This window comes from Nicotiana tomentosiformis, chromosome 2 (assembly GCF_000390325.3).
Source record: "Nicotiana tomentosiformis chromosome 2, ASM39032v3, whole genome shotgun sequence".
Classification (NCBI taxonomy): Eukaryota; Viridiplantae; Streptophyta; class Magnoliopsida; order Solanales; family Solanaceae; genus Nicotiana; species Nicotiana tomentosiformis.
In genome coordinates, this window is record NC_090813.1 from 112,012,827 (window position 1) to 112,031,029 (window position 18,203).

An 18,203-nucleotide genomic window follows, 5' to 3' on the forward strand; every position below is an offset into this window, starting at 1 on the left:
ACTCCAGCAGTTCAAAGTTAATTAGGCAGCTTAACCCATAGAGGAATGGTTTTGAGTACTTCCTCATTGAACTCTGCCGTCCATGCTCGTAGTATAATAGGCCTACTATTGATGGTGTACGGGCCAGTCATCAACACTTCATCTCGCTTAACATTACTATTCAATAGGATTACAAAGTAGCCATCGTTATGGAAGAGTACCTTTGTTTTTTTGACAAAACTCCATTGACTAGCAATAAATCGTTCAATTGCCCCAATAGATGAAGTGTTTCCAACCACATAGAGTATCACAACTCGATTTCGTTTTTGATTTTCATCTTCGAGATCGTCCTCCAATAACTGCACTACAACCTCCCTATCCTGAATCATCCGAGGAATATAGGTCAAGTTCATGCCCTTGGCAGCTAGCTTGTTCTCTGAGAACAGTCTTTCCCCCCATCTCCAGTCTGCACATCCGTCTTACCTTGGGTGCCACTCGGATTGGTGATCTCTAACTAGCTTGTTCTATGAGAACAATCTTTCCCCCATCTCCAATCTGCACATCCGTCTTACCTTGGGTGCCACTCCGATTGGTGATCTCTGTAGTTCTTTGTTCCACCGTTGGAACTGCATGCACTGTTCCATTGGTCTGTGACCTACTAGGGCTTGGATCACACACTGATACCGGCGGCATAACTACCCCTTTCACACTAGAGCTTTGCGGCGTTTTCAATTCAACCCTAGCACTGCTCAGATCTAGCCAATTTGGGTCGCTCTCACTCTCCTTTTCCTCTTCTTGTAGTTTGTCTTTCGCTTTAGCAGTTCATAGTCGTGGGTCTCGCAGGATGATATCCGTGAGCTTTCTCTCTACCACTGGTGTTTTGCTGGTGTTCTTCTTTGCTTTTCCTCTTCCCCATTCCCGCGAAGGCGCAGGTTAGCAAGATCACCTAACGTGCGCTAAGAGAAAAACGAAGACGACTATTTCTTTATCATACTTCTTTTCTTGGTGTAATTACTTGTGCCTTCCTAGGGGTTTAATAATTAAACTCCTCTTTATCATAGGTTCACACGCAGCGAAGGTGCATACAAGAAACCTTATCGTTCACTTTGGAATAGAAGGAATGAAATAGAAGAAATATGTTAATAGTGGTAAATGAAAACATCTTAATACCTGGTCAAAATTAACTTATTGAATTAGATATCACATCAAAATTTAAATTTAAAATGCTAAATGGATTTGAAATCTTGAAATTTGTGAATGTTGATTAGAGTAATGTTAGTGATAGAATTTTACAATATAATTTTGAGTGGTTTTGAACGGAACCAGATATAAAGTCATAACGTCCCGAAGGAATCAAAATTCAAGATGTACCCAAGTTTTGCCAGTGACAAATCTTCCCTTTAATAGTTGTTATTTGGCACAGTCAGACGAACAACAACAAAAGAAGAAAACAGAAAGAGCAGAGCTGATTTTGGATCCAAAACAACAGGACACAACCCCATATTCCCTGGAGCAAGATTTTCCGTAAATTTGCGACAAAATCTTTGCTTTCGCAAAAGAAAACAACTTTCAACAGATTCTCACCATTTAAATAGTAACAATTTGCAGCTGTGCTTGTTATACACATATACTCTTTGAGAACTATCAAAGGCAATAACATCAGATATAAAATCCTGTAGTTATAAATATTTACTTCTCCACTTAAACAAATACCAATCAGCATCCGTAGCTGGCAGATTTGTTGTCCGCTATTGCCAGGGGATGACAGCAAACTTTGACGTACACTAGGAGCCAGCACAAGATTAGACAAAACATTCTTTAAACAATAGGAGGATACTGCTTCGACTGCAATCGCACCCTCTTTCGGTACTCCAGAGCATCCTGCAGTAATATGAGCGTGCATCAAACAGAGAGTATCAAACTCATATTCTGAACTAATACATCTTTCAAAAGTTTCAAGCATGACCAAGAAAAGACACAATATGGACCTGCAAATACTAGTTTGTTCTACTAATGAGATAACTACAAAATGTTTCCATAAAATCTGATATAATTCATGTAAGAGAAAAAGAAACCAGAAATGATTCTTGAGCTTCCAAAGAGTGACGTCCATGAAACCTAATACCGATCACTAATGCATTTAACCTACAGCAAAAGTCAACAGTGCCCTTCTACCCTCCTTGTGCAGGAACATTATTGTGACATAAAAGCTAAAGCACACTCTAATAGTGCAAGAGAAATGGCAGTTAGCACTTCCTTCATCACGTTTGTTATGGTTATTAAGAGAGGCGGATCCAGAATTTTAGGTTTATAGGTTCTTACAAAAATCTCGAATTAATATATACTAACTAGATGAACGGGCTGAGTTCTAAGCTAAATATTCTTATACATTTAATAATTTTTCAATACAAATACAGTCTCTAGACAAAAGCTACTGGGTTCACGGGAACCCATAGCTATTGAACTGAATCTGCCCCTGGTTATTAAGGTAAAGACCGAAAGTCATCCTATACTAGTAAAGGGGGATCGAATTAAAAGTTAAGATTCACACTGTCATAAATTTATACTCCCTCCGTTCCAATTTATGTGAACCTGTTTGACTGCACGGAGTTTAAAAAAAAATGAAGACTTTTGGAATTTGTGGTCCTAAACAAATCAAAAAGGGGTCCAGAGTATTTGTGTGGTTATAAAAGCTTCTCATTAAGGGTAAAATTAGAAGTTTAAGCTAAATTGTTTCCAAATTTAGAAAGGGGTCATTCTTTTTGGAACTGACCAAAAAGGACATAGGTTCACATAAACTGGAACGGAGGGAGTAATAAATTGGGATGCATAATCAGCTAAAATCAACTTTTTGATAAAATTTGAAATTGAACGGTAATTCCGCTTTCATCCCATTATATATGACACAATTTAATTGAAATACAAAGTTCAAGATGCTTATTTGAATTTTGTATTATGCCAGCAAAGGTGAACAAAATATTAAAATACCTGTAGACAGCTAAAATGGCAGGAAAAAAACAGCTAAAATGGCAGAAAAAATATTTCATCAAAGACTAACTTTGACTAGTTAAATGCATTTAAATTCTTGCAATTTGAGAAAATTGTGTAAAATAATAGAATGGTGCCCAACATTCCAAGATAAAAAGAATGTTATATGAAGTGAGAAAGTGAAAGTACTTGGAAAGTAGTTCAATTGTACATTTTAGTATATTATAAAGAAAAAAGTTCTCTTACAGAAAAGTAGACACAATTTAAGGATAACATCAAGAGTAGGATAATGAATTTGGAAAAATGGAGAATTAACAGTTTTTTTAAATCAAAATTACCTGAATAAATAGATGATAGCCTTCAGTTTGGGCAGGATCAGCAGGGTTTGGCTGATCTAACAAGTCCTGAATACCAATCAGTATCTGTTTCACGGTAATGGCTGGTCTCCACCCCTAAACAAGAAAAGAAAATTAATAGTTGTCGTACATCGAGTACAGTCAATAAGCCAAGAACAGGACAAAAGAAACAGCATAGCCCACATACACTGTCTTCATTGAGGATCGACAAGCAAACCGTTCCAGACGGATAGACATTCGGATGGAAAAAACCTGGTGGGAATTTACACTTTGGTGGTTTACTCGGATAATCTTCACTGAAGTGAATTGTAAGTGGATAATAACCACCTTCCCAATCAGTCTGCAATCATTAAAATGTCATTAAGGACCAATGAAGAACAGAAGGATAAACATGTTGTCCCTAAATCAGTCAAGCATAGTACTTTCACAGAAAAAGGATAATGCTACATGTTTAATAAGCATATGCTTTGAAGATGCTCTGATCTGAGGGAGGCAGGGAGGAAACAAAAAGCATAAGAGAATACACTCTGCAGTTTGCACTTCTAAGTGAACTAATTGGTCCATCTTAACATACATGTACTCCGCATGTCCCCCGCACTTCTCTAGAAATGACATCAAAGTCTGATGTAAATGCTTCAGCTCCGTATACACTATACTCCTACATGCAGCAATTACCTTTTACCAGTTAAGAGTATACGAAGCATACGACTTCAAACGTATGCCAACAACTCATAAACTTAACTTGCTACCACAGTATTCTACTTCAGATGGCCATACAAGGGTGGTTATGTTTTAAAAATGTCGTTTTCCAGTTTTTCTTGGGGAAAGGAAGGGACCAGGACTATTTCCCTTACCCCAGGAGACATGAGATAGGAAAATTAAATACTGTCAAAGCTTTTCAGTCTTCTCTGTCTTTTTCTCCCCTTTCTTGATGTTTTCCTACACTCATATTCATATAAAAATTCATGAGAACAGACACAATTTTCCAGTGAGGTATGTCTTTTGATGCCTTTCTTCAAATTTGTTTATCTTAAATATTAAGGAATAATAAATTATTACCGTACATTGATAAAGTCATAGATATGAAGTTGATACAGTTATTTGCAAACAGGAGAAGCAAAGCTAATTAAAGGAACACCACCAACTTAACAAAGGCCTAATCTGTATCCCTCTAGACAGTTTTGAAATGGATGCACCAATACATTGCAGAAGAAGACTAAGGAACAAGCCTTTTAGACTATGGAAGGAAAGCCGACTGAAGAAGTTAAGCCTGCAGAGAAAGTACTTCTACCAAGAGAATAGGGAATTCTAAGACCATTAATGGAGTAGGTTGTTTTAATTTTCTAAGCTGTGGAGGGATATGGATACTGTTTCATACTCTCCGAAATGAAAAATAAGCAATAGCTATTCAACATTGATCTCTGTATAAAGTGTAATATTTGCAGGTACAAAATTTTATTTTAAAAAAAAAGTGCTAACTGAACCAAGAGAACAGCTTAATTTTCAGTTCAGGTCCATAAACCAAGGTGCTTCAATCAAACAATGAACCAACACAAATAGACACATACCAAAAGTCAACCAAAATTAACCCAATTGGTGTTGGGATTTTAAGCTTGTGTAGCTTAAAGAGGGTGAATGAGAAATGGAGGAAAAATAAAATATTTGAGTTTCCCTTGGCAAAGGGACATTGTCCCATATCGGAGGAAGAAAAGGCTTTTGATGAGTATATATATAATTGCTCTTCTTTTAGCTCTTAAAGAGTTAAGAAGAAGGCAAGCCTCGCGCCGTCGTCGTCGTCGCTCGGCTCGGCTTCGGCTTCGGCTTCGGTCAGGCCCGTTTTCTTTCCAGATTATTTTAAATACATTTTCCTGCAATATTTCAAACAACCCTGTTCCAACAGCCATGTCGTCGTCGCTCGGCTCGGCTCGGCTTCGACTTCCGTCATGCCGTTTTCTTTTCCGGATTATTTTAAATATATTTTCCCGCAATATTTCAAACAACCCTGTTCCAACAGCCATGGCTGTTTCTGAAAGGTTGCAAACCTTTTCAGAAACAATGCCAGCAACTCTATAAATAGAGTTTGAATCCCAAAATCTTTCTTTACGAAATTTTCTAAGCTTCTTCTTCTTCTTCTGCACAATAAATTCCAGTGTGTTTTACAGCCTTCGAGTGGCTCGTTGTTCACCGGCGTTTTGATACCAACACTCCGGTGAGTTAAATCGTTCTATCCTGGGAGGATATATTCCAGCACCTCGGGTACTTGAGGGGAATAATTTCCTTAAGGACACATTGTGTATTCAGTGGGCTCGATTTATTCCTATACTGTTTTTTTTTTCAGATTCTATTTCGTTAAACTTTACAGCAATACAGAATTATAATATTCTTAAGGAAATTAATTTATTATATTCTGTATTTTGTTTGTGGAGATTAAAACCTGTGTGATTTTCTACTCCTTCTGAATTTTACTATTATGATTTGAAGATATAAAAAACTTCATCAGAGTATTGAAATTCATAAAACGATTTGAATAACATAAAAACTTCATCGTTTTTCTGTGAAACAGTATATAAAAACTTCGGTTTTATTTATTATACATACTGTTTTTGTTAATAACAGTATTGTTTATTGTTCTTATTTTGCCATTAATTGAACTCTTCTGTTGTTTACAGTGAGAAATGGCAATTGATAACGGAAATTCTTTTGCGACTATTGCGGCAACGACGATAGCCTCGTCAAGCCGGACTGCTGTTCCACCGACAGAGAAACTGGGAAAATTTTCCGGAGCCAACTTCAAAGGATGGCAGCAAAGGGTGTTCTTCTGGCTTACCACACTTGGTATGCAGAAATTCACTAGTGAAGAACCTCCAGTGCCTGCTGCGGACATACCGGACAACGAGAAATTCATGATTGTTGAGGCGTGGAAGCAGGCAAATTTTCTTTGCAAAGGCTATATCTTAAGCGCTTTAGAGGATGACTTGTACAATGTGTACAGTGCGATGAATACTTCGAAAGAATTATGGGACGCACTTGAGAAGAAGTACAAGACTAAAGATGCATGCTTGAAGAAGTTCGTGGTTGCCAAGTTTCTAGACTATAAAATGATAGACAGTAAAACTGTTGGAACCCAAGTTCAGGAGTTTCAACTTATTTTTCATGACCTTATTGCTGAAAGTATGGTCGTGAATGAAGCATTTCAAGTGGCTGCAATGATTGAAAAATTGCCTCCTCCGTGGAGAGATTTCAAGAACTATCTTAAGTACAAGCGCAAAGAAATGAAGTTGGAAGATCTTGTGATTCGTCTCAAGATTGAGGAAGACAACAAAACAGCCGATAAGAAGTCTCGTGGAAATTCAACGATCATGGGAGCTATTATCGTTGAGGAGACTGCTCCAAAAAGTAAGAAGAGAAAGAGGTCTTCTGGACAGACTAAGGAGCAGAACAAAAAGAAATTCAAGGGCAGCTGCTACAATTGTGGAAAAATCGGTCACAAAGCCCCTGATTGTCGTCTCCCGAAAAAGTATAAGAAGAAGGGACATGCCAACATAGTGGAGAAGAATGATGACATTGATGATCTGTGTGCAATGCTTTCGGAATGCAACCTAGTTGGAAATCCGAAGGAGTGGTGGATTGACTCTGGAGCCACTCGACATGTTTGTGCTGTCAAGGAAGCATTTGCGACTTACTCTACTGCTGGTCCCGAAGAAGAGCTTTCCATGGAAAATACTGCAACAGCCAAGATTGAAGGTTATGGGAAGATATTCCTGAACAGCGTTCTTTATGTTCCTACTATTAGGAAGAATTTAGTTTCTACTTCTTTGCTTGTTAAGAATGGATTCAAATGTGTATTTGTTTCTGATAAAGTTGTTGTAAGCAAGAATGAAATGTATGTTGGAAAGGGCTACCTCACAGAAGGCCTCTTCAAACTAAATGTAATGGTTGTTGACAGTATGAATAAAATTGCAGCTTCTTCTTATTTATTGGAGTCAAATGATTTATGGCATATTCGTTTAGGACATGTCAATTACAAAACCTTGCGGAAGTTAATTAATTTAGAAGTGTTGCCTAAATTCGAGTGTAATAAATCAAAATGTCAAATATGTATTGAGTCTAAGTTTGTAAAACATCCTTAGTCTATTGAAAGGAATTCAAATCCTTTAAACTTAATTCATACTGACATTTGTGATATGAAGTCGACACCATCTCGGAGTGGGAAAAAGTATTTTATTACTTTTATTGACGACTGCACTCGATATTGTTATGTTTATTTGCTTAATAGTAAGGATGAAACAATTGAAACATTTAAGCAATACAAGAAAGAAGTGGAGAATCAATTGAATAAAAAGATCAAAATGATTAGAACTGATAGGGGTGGAGAATATGAATTTTCATTTACAGAAATATGTTCGGAATATGGAATTATCCATCAAACTACTGCACCTTACACACCTCAATCCAATGGAATTGCGGAAAGGAAAAATCGGACATTAAAGTAAATGATGAATTCTTTATTAATAAGTTTCGGATTACCGTAGAGTTTGTGGGGTGAAGCTATCCTTACAGCTAACCGAATACTTAACAGAGTACCCCATAGCAAAACGCAATCTATTCCATATGAAAAATGGAAAGGAAGAAAACCCAACTTGAAATATTTCAAAGTGTGGGGGTGTCTAGCAAAGGTACAAGTTCCTTTACCTAAAAGGGTTAAAATCGGACCAAAAACTGTTGATTGCGTTTTCATTGGATATGCTACAAACAGTAAAGCATGTCGGTTTTTGGTTCATAAATCCGATAATCCCGAAATTCACGTTAATACGGTAATGGAATCAGATAATGTTGAATTCTTTGAAAGCATATATCTGTATAAAACTGAATGTGAGTCGTCAAGTGAAAGACCTAAACGACCTCGGGAAGAACCAAAGGAAAATACTCCAAGTATAGAAGATCCAAGGCGTAGCAAACGTCAAAGAATATCTACTTCCTTTGGACCAGATTTTGTGACATTCTTGCTTGAAAATGAGCCTCAAACTTTTAAAGCAGCTATGTCATCTTCTGATTCAGCGTTTTGGAAAGAGGCAATCAATAGTGAGATTCAATCAATTTTGGATAACCATACATGGGAATTGGTAGATCTTCCTCCGGGAAATAAGCCTTTAGGTTCGAAATGGATCTTTAAACGGAAAGTGAAAGCTGATGGCACTATTGACAAATATAAGGCAAGACTTGTTGTCAAAGGTTATAGACAAAAGGAAGGCCTTGATTACTTTGACACTTACTCGCCAGTAATGAGGATAACATCTATTAGGGTGTTAGTGGCACTAACGGCCGTGTATGGTCTTGAAATCCATCAAATGGATGTTAAAACAACTTTCTTAAATGGAGAATTAGAGGAAGAGATTTACATGGAACAACCTGAGGGTTTTGTGGTAACTGGTAAAGAAAAGAAAGTGCAAACTTGTTAAGTCGCTTTATAGACTTAAACAAGCACCCAAACAATGGCATGCCAAATTTGACCAAACAATGTTGGCAAGTGAGTTTAAAATCAACGAGTGCGACAAATGTGTTTACATTAAAAACACTCCAGGTCATGAAATCATTGTTTGTTTATATGTTGATGACATGTTGATAATGAGCAAAAACATGGCAGATATAAATGCTACTAAGCGCATGTTGGCTAGCAAATTCGATATGAAAGACTTAGGAGTTGCTGATGTGATCTTAGGAATCAGAATTCACAAGACTCCACAAGGTCTAGCATTATCACAGTCTCACTACATTGAAAAGGTACTTGACAAGTTCAAGTATTTGGATTTCAAAATTGCCAAGACTCCAATTGACGTGAGTTATGCACTTCAAAAGAATGAAGGTGAAAGTGACTCACAATTGGATTATGCAAGAGTATTGGGAAGTTTGACGTATATCATGAATTGTACACGACCAGATATAGCATGTGCTATTAGTAAACTGAGTCGGTTTATAAGTAATCCCAATCACATACATTGGATGGCAATGAAACGAGTTTTGGGGTATCTCAAAAATACCCAAAATTACGCTTTGCATTGTAACAAATATCCCTCCGTGATCGAGGGATATAGTGATGCAAATTGGATCACTGGATCATCTGAAGTTAAATCCACGAGTGGATATGTTTTCACAATTGGGGGTGGAGCAGTGTCTTGGAAATCATCCAAACAAACGTGCATCGCCCGTTCTACAATGGAATCTGAATTCATAGCTTTAGATAAGGCCGGTGAAGAAGCTGAATGGCTCCAGAATTTCTTGGAAGATACTGCATTTTGGCCCAAACCTTTGGCACCTATTTGTATACATTGTGATAGTCAAACGGCAATAGGCAGGGAGCGTTATGTATAACGGAAAATCTCGTCATATACAACGGAGACACAATACCGTTAGATAACTACTCTCTAGTGGTGTTATCACAATTGACTACATAAAGTCAAGAGATAACGTGTCGGATCCACTTACAAAAGGCCTATCTAGAGAGGCAGTTGAAAGATCATCAAAGGAAATGGGTCTAGGACAAGTCATCATGACGGTAACTCTACCAAGCAGACTGGAGATCCCACGAGCTAGGTTCAAAGAGATCAAACAAAGTTATGAATGACGGTTCAACATTGTCAAATAACTCAACCCATTCTCGTGATGAAGACAATGTTCAGAAATCGAGGTAAAGCATTAAGGTTTTTTGATGAGTCAACAAAGCTTAAAGGTTTTTTAATGATTTGCTAAGTCTGGCAGGATATGACCAGATAGTGTGTCTATAGGATTACACGTTTAGAAATCACCTATGTGAGTGTGAAGTGTAAGCTGCTTCAAGGGAAATGAAAGTAAAGGCCCATTATCTAAGCACTCATGAAACCAGGCGGTGTTCATGGCTGAAACGAACACAACCGTGAGAACTGTAGATGGTTAAGGATTGATTGTGTGACTTATGTTGTCTAGGTATACAACAAAGCTTGACGGTTCAAAGATATCAAATCTACCGATTGACCGAGTATATCCGATATAAGTTCACTACGAAAAATTCAAAGGGAAACCTACTTATCCAGACGCAATTAATTCTTGCATGTAAAACACACACGCGTCCGTGCATTCCTTTATTTTATAGCCATTCCCCATTCATGGGGGATTGTTGGGATTTTAAGCTTTTGTAGTTTAAAGAGGGTGAATGAGAAATGGAGGAAAAATAAAATATTTGAGTTTCCCTTGGCAAAGGGACATTGTCCCATATCAAAGAAAGAAAAGGCTTTTTATGGGTATATATATAATTGCTCTTCTTCTAGCTCTTAAAGAGTTAAGAAGAAGGCAAGCCTCGCGCCGTCGTCGTCGTCGCTCGCTCGGCTTCGGCTTCGGCTTCGGCTTCGGATTCGGCTTCGGATTCGGATTCGGATTTGGATTTGGTCAAAGATCGATTGATTGATTAATCTTTTTGGACAAAATTCCTTTCAATTATTTAATTAATTAATTAAATAATTAACGAAAAATTCAATCCGGAATAACACATAACCCGCGACCCGGTCAGGCCCGTTTTCTTTCCCGGATTATTTTAAATATATTTTCCCGCAATATTTCAAACAACCCTGTTCTAATAGTCATGGCTGTTTCTGAAAGGTTGCAAACCTTTTCAGAAACAATGGTTTCTTCTTCTTCTTCTTCTTCTTCTGCACAATAAATTTCAGTGTGTTTTACAGCCTTCGAGTGGCTCGCTGTTCACTGGCGTTTTGGTACCAACACTCCGGTGAGTTAAATCGTTCTATCCTGGGAGGATATATTCCAGCAGCTCGGGTACTTGAGGGAAATAATTTCTTTAAGGACACACTGTGTATTCAGTGGGCTCGATTTATTCCTATACTATTTTTTTTTCAGAATCTATTTCGTTAAACAAGTATTACTAACTTTCTGTTTTGTTTTTTCAGAAAGTTTAATTGTTTATTACAGCAATACAGAATTATAACAATTGGTTGACCCTATAATGGTTGATCGCTAGTACCTAGTAGTCATTAAATGAAACTCACTTAGGGGTGGCAAACGGCAGGTCGGGTCGGATAGGGTGTTGGTATAAAGTCAAAGATTTCTTTGTGGTCCCTTTTCCTTCTTTACTTCTCTTCTTTGTCTTTTGTGAAAGACAGTGTACTTCATTGGTTGTGCAAAATCTTTTTCTTCTCTTTATATTGAATTGTTCTTTGTTCGGCTTGTAAAGAGCTAGTAAAAGAGAGTGGCCTTGCGCACATGAGAAATTGGTCCTGAAGAAAAAACGGATCGATTCGCCCCTCTCGTGCGCGCGCGAGATATACGTGAGGCCTAATTCAAAGCTGGTTTTGCTAAAAAAGATTCTTTATTTTTTGAGCTTACCAGAATATGTCCAAATTCATTCTCTTTGAATTGAATAACGTCTGATTTATTACTTTGTAACAGCTATACTTTAAATTGTTGTAACTGCTACTTGAATTCTGTTACAGCTCTTTAATTTTCATAACCCCCAATTTAATTCTCCTTCTTGTAACAGCTCTAGCATCTTATCTATACTAGGTAACAGCTCTAGCATCTTATCTGTACTAGGAGTTGTTTTGTGAAGTTTTCAAACACATAAAAACACATTCATCTTCTCTTCTTCTTCAACCGATTTCTGGGCAATTGTTTTGTGCAAATTCCAAACTTCCAGCCATGAGTGCACGTGTTTGGAGGTGTTGTGGAACCTGGGAGCGGCCGATCTTAACGATTTGCACCCAGCTGAACCGAAATCACTTTCAAGGCCCACGACACAGTATTTTTTTATAAGTTATTTTTCTTTCCTTCTTGTTCTTGGTCAATATTATCTACTCATTTTTTTAAAAATGGGCGGGTCAAAAAGGGTAATGCAAAAACGGATTAATTATCCGACCCGACCTATATTTAATAGAGATAGAAAATGGGTTAAGCGGCGGATGACGACTTAATCACTATTGGGAGAATTCTTAGTATCTCAAACTTGAAAAACCCCCAATTTAAATCTTTAAAAATATAAAAGTTAAATCCATTAGTATCTATTTTCTAGGTGGATAATACGATTTTTATCTATAATTGACCCATTTTAAAAAAGATTTATTATCCAACCCATTTTTGTAGATAATAATATGGGTGGAGAATTTTAGCTCACTCGTGGGTTTCCCTTACCCTCACAAAGTTTAAAAAACGAGTCTTTTCCAATGAATGAGCAAAACAGAAAGAAGGGAAGAATAAAAGCGTACCCCAGTTTTACCAGGAATGGTGCAGTGCCAAACCATCAGGTTCACTGACCCATCTGTAAGTGTTTCCGGCTTTGCAACAAATCCCTATTAACCAAAAGCATGAAGTTAGAAAAACAAAACTTATAAATAAGAAATGAATTCGCAAAGTTAAAAGCAGAAAACTGAAAAACAAGAAAGGGGTCGTCGAACTGAACATGGGGGTGATTCTTGCGCCAAGCTTTTCGCTCCTCTGCAAGACGACCTCGAGCAATACCTCCCGACATTCTTGTCTTTCTCCAAAACAGCTGTAAAGGTGAATGAGTAATGAGTAGCGAGCAATGAGTTTCTCCTTGGATGCCCCTTTTATTTAAATTTATACTAAAAAGAAAAGGAACTGTATTCAAAAACTGGTAATGTTCAAGTGGCTGATTGGACGGTGGAGATCATATTAGGAAATGGTGACGGAATTAAAGATAATACTTAAAACTGTTGTCTTTTTTCTTTTGTTAGGTCGGGGCCTTTCTTAAAATGGATTTAGACGGGAAGTCAATGGATTCCGATTTAATTTGGAAAAAGAAAAAGATTCCGATTTTATATTCTAGCGTGAAAACCACGCCATTATGCGCGTTCACGTGGAAAACGTCAGCGGTGCTGTTTTAGCTAGTCGCCATTGGCTGTTGGGGACTTGGCCCGTCTAATCAGCCCACTACACTTGACTTGGTTGTCAAAGTACGAACAAACAAATGCAATTTTAGTGTCATAATTATTATCTTTAGTTGAGCATAAGTTATGTAAAATAGGAAGGCCAAATGGTACGAATGGCTATTGGTCTAATTCTATTTTTTTTGGATGTAAGATGGAGAATCATTAGATGCTTTCTCGTCCCATAATCATTATCCTTTGTCTGCATCAAGAATGTCATCACGATAGTCGTTTCTCCTCAACTTTTTTTGTTCCATACATGAGATTATTTAACGGAAAACTTTCGAAAATAACTATTGTTTGGAAGTTTATTACTAGGCTTAGTTATAATTTAACTAATTCAATTTTGTAGCTACTAATTACTTGTATTATATTAAAAGAAGGGTAGTGAATCTCGAAACTAAGCCAAGTGGCGTATTGAGAAAAAATCATTTGACACTTTTAAGATTAGACAAATATAATCTATATATTTATATCTATATCAATATATAGATTAACTCGTCAATTTTTCTTCTATATTATCTAGAAACATGGAGGTGAAAAATTATAAAAAGTTATAATAGAAAAAACTGAGAAATATAAAAAGATGTAGATTGAGATAATCTATGACTATTTATACTTTCAAATAAATTAAAATATAAAATAAAGTAAATAAATTTACTTAAGATATTAAAGATTTAATGACTTTAAATTTTTTTTAACAAAAACCCCGAATAAGATCTACATAAAATACACAAAGTATTTAGAAGGTAAGAAAAAGAATTAAAAATAAATTAAAATATATAAAAAGAATAATAACGCCATATTAATATTTGACAAATTGGGCAAACAAATATTCTATACATAAATAAATATCTTTATACAAATAAGAATTTTGTAAAATCAATCGGATAAATAGCAAATGGACTACTATGCAAAAGAATATACATAAAGACGTATATTAAGGGAATTTATTACTATTTACACTTTGGGTAAGTTAAAATATAAAATAAATTTAATAAATTTTACCTGAGAATAAAATAATAATTAAAATATAATATTCAATAACAAGAATAATGGAGTAGAATTGGACTTAATTGAAGTAAGAACTACAAATGGATAAAGCATAAGTAATATTTCTCCTCTCAATAAACTCAATTTGATAGGTTATCAATCATCATTTCCATTCCCACGTTTTTAGAGGTTTAGTAGCATTTCAAGCCCAGTAAAAAATAAAAAAGGTTTCACGATAATAATTATGATGTCTAGCTTCATTCATATAGCTTTACGTTAAACATATCATTTTGAAATATTTGATAGAAACTATTTGAAATTCTATTTTTGTGTTGATTGTTTTTCAAACGAAGTCGAATAATCATGTGCCATAGAATAGCTATTCTGAACATTAAAAGTTGCCATTCTCAAAACTAGATTGTTGGTATTGCTGATGTATTGAAAATGAATTTAGGCACTTAATGGCACAAGGCAAGTGTCAATTTCAACATTACTACAAAGAAGCTAATCTTGTAACTGATAAACTTACCAATATTGGACTTATGAACAGACAAGAAAGGTTCTTCACTCAAGTTATCTCATTATCAAGGAATGTTAAAGCTTTATTGAAGAATGACCAAAAAGACTATATCCACTTCAAAATGAGAACAAAGAGTGATCACTATCTTTTTGAAAATGTTTAACTCTGATTATCCAGGATTAATCATAATAGCATATGCTTCGACATTCATTTGTTATACAAGAGAGAAGTCCTCTCTTAAACCAGAAGATACATTTTTTGCTATCTATATAAGGGTGAGGTTTTCTCACTCTTCATGTATTTGTGGAGGCTAGGGTTTATATCCTCCTACGAGTATTCTTTTGAATAATATTCTTTTGGTAGGGGTCTTGCCAAACACACCTCAGGCCAGTACAACCTGGGTGAATGGATTTATTACAAAAAAACAAAAACGAAAATGAATTTACCTTTTTCTTTTTTGGTGCTTTGACTTTTTCTAATGATGTTGTGTTATATATGTTGCACTTCAATTGCCCTGTTAGCATCCAAATTACTTGAATTTTGAGGTCAAAATTGTTGTCCATCTCCTCCCTCATATACTTAGAAAGGAGCTATACAATATTCAAGTTCAAGACTCATGTAAACTTGTTACATAAAATAGAGTACTGTTACGGTAATATCTGGTGTAATACAACAAATAGTGTAATTCTAAGAATAACAATATCTCCATCTAATGTAGGAATATCTTTTAAGTTCTAGCAAAGACAAATTTAATCGTTAGATATTTTGCAGATATTTTGCCGTGATAACAAAAGTCAAGGCCAATCATGATTTCATGTGAGAGTTATTTTGAAGAAACCAAATAATTTTATGATGCTCTTTCACGGATATAAGAAGGGGTTAGAATTCTTTAATTTATGATTATGATGAACAAATAACAAAATATATAGAACTATAACAAAGTTTTCTCGTAATTTAATTTGAGACATCATAGAATCTATATATTTTTAATTAGTCAATTCAAATTATTTCCATTACAAACAGAAACAGTGTCAATATTTAGGACGAGGTAGTTATTGTCACGTCCTAAAATAAGTGAACCATCCAATAGATTAATACTCACCTATGTGCTTAACGGGAGGATGCGAAAGCCTCTTCAAGTACAATCATTTTAAGATATAAAACAAGACATGAATAATATCTTTAAATAAATATTTTTCTTTGAAAGTGAACTTCATAAAGATAAAAAAAAGTTTCATTCATGCATGCCATATGAGTAACCATAGGATTACAACCCAAAATGAATAATACTATTGTCTATGGAATCTATATGACACAAAATGAAATAGCCAACCAAAACATAACCCGGTGGCTTAAAAGGATAATCATATAAATAAATTCTCCACGGTACGAGTGTGAAGTCTCACCAAAAGCGTCAACAGAAAATGTAGAGATGCCTAACCACGCGGTCCAAGCTGCTCATGTCCAGTCCCTGAAAACAGAAATAAAAATGTGGCCAAAAGGCCTAAGCTCCACATGCCTAGTACAAATCATGAACCGTTTCCCAAAAGAAAGTAGGACAAGACTTAAGAAGATATAAGATATGCAATAACAATTGATATAAGAAAGAAGCCTTCATATCAATTAACAATTTAGAAAATAAAATAAAATAATATGGTAAAACATATTTCAAAGTCTTCTTTTAGCTTTAATCTTTGCAAATCATATTAGATTTTTCATTTACCGGGAGCGTTATACCATCACCGATACGAAAGGAGGTCAACTAGGTTATGTACCTAGCGACAAGTATCATATACCCTACTTGCTCAGGTCGTCTCATCGTTGTGCCGCACGAATCGACTCAGCCGTGCTAATAAAGTAGCACAATAAGGTAGGTTCTACGCCTACACTGCCACATGTAGTTTCATGGCCTAATGAGGAAAAGTATCCAAGATCAATCTCGGTGAACTTAAGTAACTCCCAAAACCTTTACATTTATCAATGACGATATTCGTAGCCAAATCAACTATTTGAGAATAGTTAAATCCAAGATATTTCACAACTCATATATTTTCATTTCAAAATATTACAAGTGTTATTCCTCATTTATTTATTTTTAAAATTTGAATAATATTTCAAGAAAATAATATTCATTGCACTTAAATCTTTTATGATACAAGAAATGGCACAATCCCAACTCGCTCGTCCCCACAAGGTAGGACTCACATTTAGAAACTCAATTTAATCGTGTTACGATATGAGTTTGGAGAAAAGCTCTGAGGGTAATAAGTTTCAACGTAACTCAAATTTCTTCCAACCTTACCCCAATTGATCCAATAATTCCCACGAGTCACAATCTACATATACGAACTCACATAACTCAATAACGTGTCACAACAATACCAACTAAGTCAACTAAATATGTAACACTTAAGTCCAATTTCATAAGTTTAGCAAAAATCCTCATTTCATCATTTGAAGGTTAATCCTTGAATTTTAACTCCCACTCATTCATTAACCTTGTTATGGGATCTAATTGTTCCACTAGAAACTCAAAATAATATCGTTCAAACAAGACCCAACACTATTCATCATCACTACCAACCAACTCTTCAATTTCAGGATTAGCTTCTAGAGTTTCATGAATAAATGTTTAAGCTCAAATCTAACTTTATAAATATACTCTACTACATCCATGGAGTATAGTACATAAGATTGGAGTGAAGAAATTACCTCTTTGTCAAACCCTAAAAGTTTCAAGATTTATGTTCTTAAAGTGCTCTTAAGATTTTCTTCAAAGATCTATAATTTTCATATAATTGAAGAGTTAAGAGATGTATTTAATGGACCAAATCTACCAAGAAGGACATTAAATTCTTACCTTAAAAAAGTATTAATGGTAGAGAGCTCCCTTCTCTCTCTAAGTTTTTAAGAACCAACTCCCAACTAATAGCACAACCCTCCCCGTAATAACCTTTAAAGACACTTAGCAGATTGAAGCCACAATGGATGCGTCGCATCTCCATCGCGCGTATCCTTCTCATTCAGCAAATTTGGACGCCAGGTTTGACGCCTTCAATGCCGTTCAGTGCTTACTGAGCTTTACCTCATTTCATTTGTTTAGCCACTATGTCCATCTCATGCTTTTGATTTTTTTTAATCTTTTTACAATCATTTGCCACCACTATACCTTTTGTTCCTTTGTGTATTATTCAATTTCATGGTATTTAATAATTAATTCCTTGGGTCCCATAATGTGAATCTATTCCGGCCACTCCAAAAAAACTCAAACATTCGTCCAAACCTTAATGTTTGTGACATTAATATTTTCCTTTCCAGAGTTGTTAATAAACTTTTTAATTACCATTAATCCAACACTCATTCTTTGATAAAATAATTAAGTATTCTAATAACTTTGTTCCATTCAAATAACTATGTAGCTCGAGTTTAATTACAATGCAT

The 18,203-nt window shown here is 35.6% G+C and overlaps 1 protein-coding gene and 1 long non-coding RNA gene across 2 annotated transcripts; both read right to left on the minus strand.

The window, feature by feature from the left end:
- Positions 1-1,497: 1,497 nt before the first annotated feature.
- On the minus strand, positions 1,498-13,083 carry LOC104095494 (SUMO-conjugating enzyme SCE1-like). The gene is made up of 5 exons (XM_009601636.4): positions 12,763-13,083; positions 12,569-12,652; positions 3,511-3,663; positions 3,306-3,419; positions 1,498-1,860 (listed from the first exon to the last, which is right to left on the minus strand). Exons 1-5 carry the CDS (start codon positions 12,829-12,831, stop codon positions 1,798-1,800), a joined length of 483 nt encoding a protein of 160 aa, XP_009599931.1. The 5' UTR covers positions 12,832-13,083; the 3' UTR covers positions 1,498-1,797.
- A 2,895-nt stretch (positions 13,084-15,978) lies between these two features.
- On the minus strand, positions 15,979-17,920 carry LOC104095493 (uncharacterized). The gene is made up of 2 exons (XR_686141.4): positions 17,623-17,920; positions 15,979-16,233 (listed from the first exon to the last, which is right to left on the minus strand). It is a non-coding gene; the product is annotated as an uncharacterized lncRNA (long non-coding RNA).
- Positions 17,921-18,203: the final 283 nt, after the last annotated feature.